At 40.5% G+C, this 8,692-nt stretch overlaps 1 protein-coding gene across 1 annotated transcript; it reads left to right on the top strand.

Moving 5' to 3' along the window:
• Positions 1 to 1,340: 1,340 nt before the first annotated feature.
• LOC131677083 ((E3-independent) E2 ubiquitin-conjugating enzyme) lies at positions 1,341 to 7,970 on the top strand. Its single transcript, XM_058956659.1, has 8 exons — positions 1,341 to 1,778; positions 2,148 to 2,261; positions 2,321 to 2,460; positions 2,552 to 3,929; positions 4,097 to 5,089; positions 5,146 to 5,845; positions 5,915 to 6,124; positions 6,413 to 7,970. The coding sequence occupies exons 1-8, from the start codon at positions 1,506 to 1,508 to the stop codon at positions 6,607 to 6,609; spliced, it is 4,005 nt and encodes a 1,334-aa protein (XP_058812642.1). The 5' UTR covers positions 1,341 to 1,505; the 3' UTR covers positions 6,610 to 7,970.
• Positions 7,971 to 8,692: the final 722 nt, after the last annotated feature.

Here is an 8,692-nt window from a genome sequence, read left to right as displayed (position 1 = left end):
ATCCAAAAATCTGTAGTTAAACATGGTCAAAAATCCTCGTCTTCCAATAATACCGATAGCTCAATTGGATAAAGCGTCAGTCCACTTAGTGTCAACGAAGCTTTCTTCAGAAGATGACGTGTAACAAAATAAAATTTCATCAATCGATAGAATTAAAAAGATTGAAAGGGAAGTTTTTTTCTCCATCAAATATTTTATGCATCGCTAGATCTAAAATATATACAGCAGGCCTTATACGTACAATATTTTGTCAATACTAGACAGTATTGACTAAACTATTGAGTTCTACAAGATGACGACACGAATGAACTTATGATGAATAAAGTTCATGTTTGACAATTCTCGGTGGTTTGTTTACTTTGTCAATTGCGTGAGTGCGAGTGCAACGGGTGCTCATCTGTTACATTCGAACTCACGTAACCCTCATGTAAACAAACCACCGAGAATTGTCAAACAAAGTTCATCCGGCTCCCCAGTAAAGCGCAGCCGGAATTGAACTGGAATTCTGGCTGGTTCCAGTTCGCACACGGGCTCCAGTGACACAACCGATTCTAACTAGAATCGGTTGTGTCACTGGAGCCGGAATACGAACTGGAACCAGCCAGAATTCCGGTTCATTTCCGGCTGAGCTTAACTGGGTCATTTTGTGAGGTTATTTCGGTTGGTGTAAAACCTAATTGTACGTGTAATGGAAAACAGTTGTATTGACGATGTACATTTCAAATGGGATTGACGTATTGAAGCAATATCGTCAAATTTCCGACCGATTTTGATACTTTTGGGTGTTTTGGATTCAAGACCTCATCCACTTTTGGACTTGGTAAAAATGAATCGGGTTACATCATTCGCTTCCCGGAAATCCGAATTTTCGGAAGCAGGTTCCAGTGCTGGGATACTATTTGTAAACTTCAATGTAATACTAGCAATATGGGTATCAAAATTTTTGGGATTGCATCAGTAGACTGTATCTCGTGATTTTGAAACCATTTGGCGATTTGACCCCGGAACGGACATTCCGGAGCAGGTTCCCGTGGGGCCGTGAGTGGCCATTCCATTCCAATTCCATTTTTCAAATTGCCATAGGATTCTGTAACAATAAATAACACACTTCTGAGATAATTTGAATAGTTTTGATACTCATATTGCCACGACATTATTCTGGTTGCAGTTGAAAATCGAAATAGTGAACTCTTTCGGTTTCAGTTGCAGATTTTTTAGAACGAGGATACAGATTTTCAACAAAATTATCTGGCAGCAAAGCATTGTTTCCACCTTTCGGCATCACTTCTAAAGAACTCAGTAACTCACTCAACTCACGTCAGAAATTTATCAGACAACAGGCAGGCGGTGGAAGGCTGTGCTGTGACAGCAGCAGTTTCATATTTCGATTGTATAGTGAGCGGTATTAATTTTGGTCTCGCTGTTCGAAAAGAATATTCGGTTAGGCAACAATTTTATTCTGTTTTGGCCGTTTTGACATTAACGATGCAAGTTTGTTCCCCGTAATGGATTCAACCAACTTGACAAAGTCCCACAAGGTTTCGAAAGGATCGTCTTTCAATCAACAGAACCAGGACGAAGGTGGTAATGAAAATCAATACTTTTACGAGGACGAAATTTTTTGCATCGACGGCCGTGGCCGAGTCAAGTTCGGTTTGGTGCTGGAAAATTTCGAGGTTAGTGAAGAGGAAGGCTTCGAAGAAGACACACTGAAGAAAGGGGAAATTCGGGCCTGTTGGCACCCGGATGGCCACGAGGAGATCGTGAACCAACAGAAGGTAAATAAGGCTGGATTAAGGCACAAAATCTAGACAAGACAGTGTTGCTAGATGTATCTGCATGTGTAAATAAGATTGCAACTTTTTTTTTGGTTTCAGAATAAAGCAATATCATTGTTATATAAAGCGTATAAATCAATTATTGAGACGCTCATGCATTTCACATGACATCAACAGTTAAAACTGCACTTGAAAAAATGTTAGAAAAATGGCTATTTTGCAGTAAATCTAGTACTGCGTTAAAAAGGCAATCAGTAATTTACAGAATTGCTCAAAATTAAAATAAGTTTAATAGTCAATAGTTCAATAATTGAATTGTTATCGTTTATTACTTTGCACTTTTTACAACGTTTGTTGCTATTCGTTTAGGTTGGACTGGCCGATAGAACGCTCATGCCAGGTGATGTCGTTCGGAAGTTAGTTCCAGGAAAAGATACCCAACGTGGATATTGTCACGAAATTTTCGTTAAAGCAGATGTAAAGGTAATCTGTTACTAAGCAGTGAATATCTTCAACATAATAAAATTCCTTTTATTTTGTAGATAGCAGGATCCAAATATGTGATTAAAAACGTATCTTCAGATCGACTGCGGCCTCTGATGACTATGCCGAAAGATAATGCAGTTTGTCTCGATTCGTGGGTTGGTAGCACTAAGAATGTCAATGAAAAGTTGGTGCTTAAGTAAGTGTGACTACAATATGTAGTGAAGAAATTGCTTTAGCAGTCAGAAAAAAGTAGGATGTGATCCTGTCTCAAATTATATTCATTTTAGATCGCAGTGCGGCTCTCTGGTGGAGATCTGTCCGGACATAGATTTCTGCACGTTAAAGGATACCGACACCCGATCCCATTGTGGTTATTTTTCTGGAACACTTTTTTATCCGGGTCAAACCCTAATTGGCTCGATCAGCGACTTGGATAATGCGAAATGGCTAAACACATCGGCCGAGATGAAACTCAACCGGAAGCACAAAATGGTTGATCGCAAGTTTACGGTACAAACTGTTGAAATTGAAGGCGTTTGGGTGCATTGGCAGTGCAAGGCGTCCTGTGAAGATGTTGAAGCGGAGATGAAGAAAGGTGGGATACAGCAGCCTCCGGACTATGTTGCAGGAGATGACCTGAAGCGTCTTAAGAAGTTGAATTTATTTGAATCTTGCATGCTCCAGATAAACGATAAAAATTATCTTACAATCGAGTCGGGAGACACATTTTGCAGGAAGAGTCAATGGAGAAAGGAACTAAGCTCAAAATACATCAATATGATTGGTAGCGTAGGATGCAACAAGAACGAAGCAGGAAATGAAAATGTGATCTGTGATAATGAAAGCCATAAAATAACTGTTACGAGTACGGGTGAAAGTGGATCGCGGGATAAGGTGGAAACGGACCGAGCCAAGCTGTGTCCATCAGCGTTGAAAGAGATTGTTAAAACATGTAAATCGCGTCGCAACTCGCCTAGGCGATCGAATGCTAGCGCAGTAGCATCAGCTTGCAAATTGGCCGAGAGCGACGAGTGGCAAACTGATTTGGAAGACGAAAAGTACGACGATGTAGACGGTTGTGATTCGACTGTTTCCGATGGAGGTTGCAGCACTATATCCTCATCTTGTTCAAGTACTGCTACTCCGAAAAGTAGCCCTAAGAAGTCCCCATTGTTAGCAAAGAAAATTCGGAAATTGAAGAAAAGAGCCACATCGGCTAGTGGCAGCTCTGACCGTTTCCCTTCTCCTGGAGATGAAGTAATAACAGAAACCCTAGTCGTGTACAGTTCCGCGACAGTTGTTTGGCAGGATGGTACGATCGAAACTAACATTCCGTCTACGGATTTGTGTCCCATACATCATCTCGACGACCATGAGTTTTTTCCTGGGGACTTTGTGCTTGCAGGGAATACTGATATGTCACACAATCCTTCATTTCGCGACTATGGAGTCATTCAGAATGTTGACCATCATGGTCGAACAGCGAAGGTTAAATGGTTTAGTACGTACACGTGTTTAGATGAACCACAGCCGACCTATAACGGAGAGTCGGAAGTTAGTGTGTACGATTTGAAGGATCATCCTGATTTTCAGTATCGACCCGGTACGATTGTCATTCGAGTGGCGAATTTTATCGGCGATGACTCTAATTGCAGTGCCGGGCAGGTAGGTGTTCTAGATAATCATGGTTTCAGTTCGATGCTTTTTGAGCAATACTTTTGTCCAAAAACGTTCTACTTAATTCTTTTTGTATTAACATTTTAAATATCGGGCTAATATGCTACGTACATGCCGTGTCTGAGTATTGTAATTGAAACAAAAATCTTTTTCAGGTGATCGATAACTATCCCAACGGTATGGTTAAAGTTTGGTGGGTTGATGATCATGTTAGTATGTGCTGGCCGCAAGATATATTTGAAGTTGGTCAGTATGATTCGGAAAATAATTTTTGGGGAAACGATTCCGATAACAATTCTTGGGAAACAGAGGATGAAACGTCCGAACTAGGTGGCCTTTCGCCCCAGCGCGTCTCAAAGCCAAAGCTTGCAGCAAATCTGGAGAGAGCTCGTGTAGCAATGGCTCGTTTGGAAGAGCTCTTCATCATCAACCCTCACCTGCAAAATCAAGAAATCATGAAGAAGCTTTTGATGGTGTACAAGAAGTGCAGATATTTGGACCGATTAATGCTTACTTCATTTTTTCACGAAGACCACTTCATGGGTTTGGTAGAAAGGGTTCGTAAGTCAAACAATCAAACTACGGCGGAACGTGTGCTGGATCAAAAAAATAGACTTTTTAATCAAAGTGGTTCAAAGACGACTACTCCTACGGCAGAAAGTCCCAACGCAGAACAGAAACTGCCTTCAACCAGCAGTCACAGTCTTTCATCTAGTGGCGGTGTAAGTGCTTCAAGAAAGTCATTTACCACGAACCATGCGTGCACTATGAACACGTCATTATCGTTGAAATTCCCAGCGGGAAATAATATTTCTACGTCATCGGACATTTCCAGTATTGAAGAGAATCATCCAACCGCCACAGTTGGTTTCAGGACGGTTCAGTCTGCTTGCACCGCTGCTGAAGATTCTGGAAATTTCTCCGTCAAAAGTGATGGTGACAATGCAAGTAGCAAACTTGGCGCTCATGAAAGTGGCAATGATTCTTTACTTAATGCCGAACTGGATAATGTTAATAATGTTTACATGAACATGTGTGATGATATGAACAACACTAGCTCTGTATTCAGTTTTCCTCCACAAACAAATAACGTTTCTGCAAAGCTTTGTTCCCTCATCAAAGCGCAATTAGTGAAGGCATTACAGGAGGTAAAACGGCTCGTCTCAATCAAACGTAGATCAACTCAAATCGTTTCCTATTTCAGATCAATCAACGCTATGGTCAAGCTGATCCTTTCAAAGAAATCATCATCGAAGAAATACACATAACACCACCACCCTATTCTTCACGGCCGCCTTCATCTACTCCGTCCCAACAGCAGTCTGTTGTGAATACACCAACAGCAGACCATGAATTCTGCGGCTCGGTAGAAGGTTTTGCTTCCCTGCCGGACACTAACAATGAGTTCAATTTCGTCGAAAGCTTCCAAGTGCTAGAAACGGCGCCGAGCAGTCACAAGTACCATTTGACAGTATTCCAAACTAACAATGCCCAAAGTTTCTACAAAGCAATCCAGCGCGAGCATAAACTGTTAAGAACCGCTCTGCCGCCTGGGGTGTGGGTCCGCACGTTTGAAGACAGGCTCGATTTGCTGAGCGTCATGATCGAAGGCCCGAAGAAGACCCCATACGAAGACGGTTTGTTCCTGTTCGACATCCAACTTGGCCAGGAGTATCCCACAGCTCCTCCCCTGTGTCACTATATCAGCTACTGCTCGGACCGCTTAAATCCAAATCTGTACGAAGATGGCAAAGTTTGTGTGTCTTTGCTGGGTACCTGGTCAGGCAAGGGAACGGAAATGTGGGGACCGAACAGTACCCTACTGCAAGTGATCGTTTCGATACAGGGTTTAATTTTAGTGGATGAACCGTATTTTAATGAGGCTGGCTATGAAAAGCAAAGAGGTAATTTATACGATTGGTTTGAATCAGAACCGAACTTACATCGATTCAATCTTTCTTTGCCCATTTTAGGCTCTCAACAAGGAGGGGAGAATTCTCGCATGTATAATGAAATGGTGCTACTTAAGTTGGTGCAGTCGATGTCGAAACTGATTGTCAATCCGCCGGAAATTTTCAGTGAGCAAATTTTGGCACACTTTCGAGAGCGCGGCAGAAAAATGTTCCTGAGAATCAAGAGCTGGATGGATTTATCCAACGAGGCAAACAAAGCGGCGAGTACTGGTACGTGAACTCAGCGTAAATATATATTTATAATTTTTTCTAGGAGAACTAAATTTTGTTTGGTAAACATGTTACTTCCAATAGCGACAGCTAATGGTAGGAATTAGGGCAAGTGATCATATTATATACATTTTCGAGTTAGGTTACCTTAAGTAAATATGTATTGAGTAACTAGTTCTAAAAAACTTTGATAGCTTAGTATACAAGACAGTAAAGGACTATATCACATATTTTTTTAATTTATTAAGTACTTTCCTTCAATATACTAACCAATAAATTTATTTTAAGGAACACCTGCATTGATCGCCAGCAAAACACCTGTCCAATCTTCCTCGGTGCCGACAGTATCTACTGCATCACCGCCCGATGTGTTGATAGCATTGCCGGAGTTTCCGCTGATCCCAGCCAGCCGAGGATTCTGTCTCACCCTAGTCGGTTTGTTGGAAAACTTTCAAAAGACGCTGGACTCTGTCGGCAGCGAATAACCGAAGCTTGGAGTAACGTTCCCACCGCCGCCGTTTCGCGAAATTTCCCTGTAGTAACTAACCATCACTCGGAGTGGTGTGGTTTATAGTTTACATGAGTTGTTGAATATTTTTAGTAAATTCTTACGTGCGTATACCGATTATCTCGCTGCAAATGCCTAAAACGTTGGTTGCATTTTTAATTTTTCTGTTTGAGTATTATTACAAAATACTGCAAAAAGCTTCAAATGTGAATCTTTGAAAGTACTGACAAGATGCACAGCGTGCTAAAGGTTTTAAGCGGTTGATGGTTTTATTGCACATCGCAAAGTATTATAATTTGTTCTCAATGTTGTTAATTGCATATTTCTTCGTATGTGCTAGGTATTCTGTTCGTATTCAATGAATGCGGCCTATAAAGATATTACTTAATTCAACATTTAGGTTAAAGCAATAACAACTAACCACGTAAAATGCTGTGCCTATATAGAAATCAATTGAATATTTGAAAACATAAGGTAGAAATAAATACATGCTTTAACAATTTCATCTTGTATGATTGTAAAATTATTTTACTAGGGACATTTGTGCGCAGAATTCGAGCGGAAGCCATAGCAGACTATGGTAAGGAGTGACTTGAAAAACAGACAGATTTGAGAAGGAACGTGTATCAACTAAAATGTCGTCGTTTTTTTTTATTCAGAGCAACAGTTTTGGAAGATTAGAATGTCATAGAGTGAGACAAGTATTTGTGATGTGGCGCGTTCGTGAACAGTAACTCCATTTGATATGTTTCAATCAACAACAAAATCTCAAGATTTTTTATGTTTATACAACTTTTCGTCGAATTCAAAATGTTAGTCTATATCGTTTACTCGTTTTTGGTCTGGAAAAAAATGAAGGAGCTCAAGGGGTATGATCAAAAATTAATTGCGGTTTTACCCATCGAGACAGAAACTCAGTGTACACCGCGTATCGTGTGGCATGTCCCTGTGCTGAGGCTTTGGAACCAAGCTGATTCATAGGTGTAGTAGCATATTCCATTGAGCTACGTATTAACAAACAGGCGAATCGATGCCAAACTTTGTCCAGTTTAAGAAAGTTACATTGCGCTGTCTCAGTAGGTTTTGGTTTGTTCTTTGGATACCTCTATTGGCTATTAAACAACCAAGAATTAGTCCACAAAACTAATCGTCATCGTAATAAAAATTTTACAGTTCACTGTTATTGAAAGCTTAACTGAAGCGATACTATATCAACAAAAATCAATGCATCAAGCACAATGGCATTGAATAAACTAAAATGCGCGCCTGCTCTTTACGATGTAGCTCCTAACTAGTAACCGCACAGAATTGATAGCGAATAAATAACTGGTTTATGAATGCGTTGTTTTATTTAGACGAATTGACCGTATGACTTTCCACATAGCCATTCTTATTTCTCAAATAGATCTTTCTCCTCTGACCTAACCGCCATTTTTTTAAATTTTCGATCGAGATTTGAAGTTCCTTCTGCGGTTTTTTATGATTTATATAAAATTTTAAAATGCGCACTTTTGCATCACAGATAACAGACATGCATGCTCGATTCGAAATGGATGTAAGCACGTATGCTATTGCAATTCAGGGTAAAGCAAATGTCTAACATGCGTTTGGCAAACATTTGTAGGTGGCGCAGTAAATGACGCAAGGCACTTGTCAAACACATGTGGCAAATAGTGCAGCGAAATGCTGCTTCCCAACACTTTATCAATTTGATAGTTTACACGAGTTTTTAAATAAATTTTGTTCTAGCCTAAATGTCTGTTACCTGGAATGTGAATTGTGCGAAGAATCCGAAACATGGGACACTTGACACTGCACTACCCCCCGGAAGTATGCAGCTCTCGTTGGATAATATATCTACCACACTTGCCAAACTGATACCGCAATCTCGAACTATACAAGGAAGTAGCAGAATTCGTTGGAATATTCCAATTGAGTTTATGATGATCCTTTTTAAAAAATACAGGCTACGTACACATTGAACTACCTTACCAGTCAGGTCGTGATGTCCTCGTCTCCAGTTCACTCGGCTCAAGGCTGTTTGTCGACAGCCCAGGACA

The sequence above is a fragment of the Topomyia yanbarensis genome, chromosome 1 (genome assembly GCF_030247195.1).
Source record: "Topomyia yanbarensis strain Yona2022 chromosome 1, ASM3024719v1, whole genome shotgun sequence".
Lineage (NCBI taxonomy): Eukaryota > Metazoa > Arthropoda > Insecta > Diptera > Culicidae > Topomyia > Topomyia yanbarensis.
Note: the sequence above shows the minus strand (reverse complement) of the source record. Positions and strands in the feature narration are given on the sequence as shown.

Bases quoted from the DNA above. Each gene is read 5' to 3' on its own strand.
- LOC131677083 (XM_058956659.1), top strand. From the start codon at position 1,506: ATGGATTCAACCAACTTGACAAAGTCCCACAAGGTTTCGAAAGGATCG. The intron at 5,090-5,145 runs GTAAAACGGCTC...TTCCTATTTCAG, and splicing joins TAGTGAAGGCATTACAGGAG to ATCAATCAACGCTATGGTCA. The intron at 5,846-5,914 runs GTAATTTATACG...TGCCCATTTTAG, and splicing joins TGGCTATGAAAAGCAAAGAG to GCTCTCAACAAGGAGGGGAG.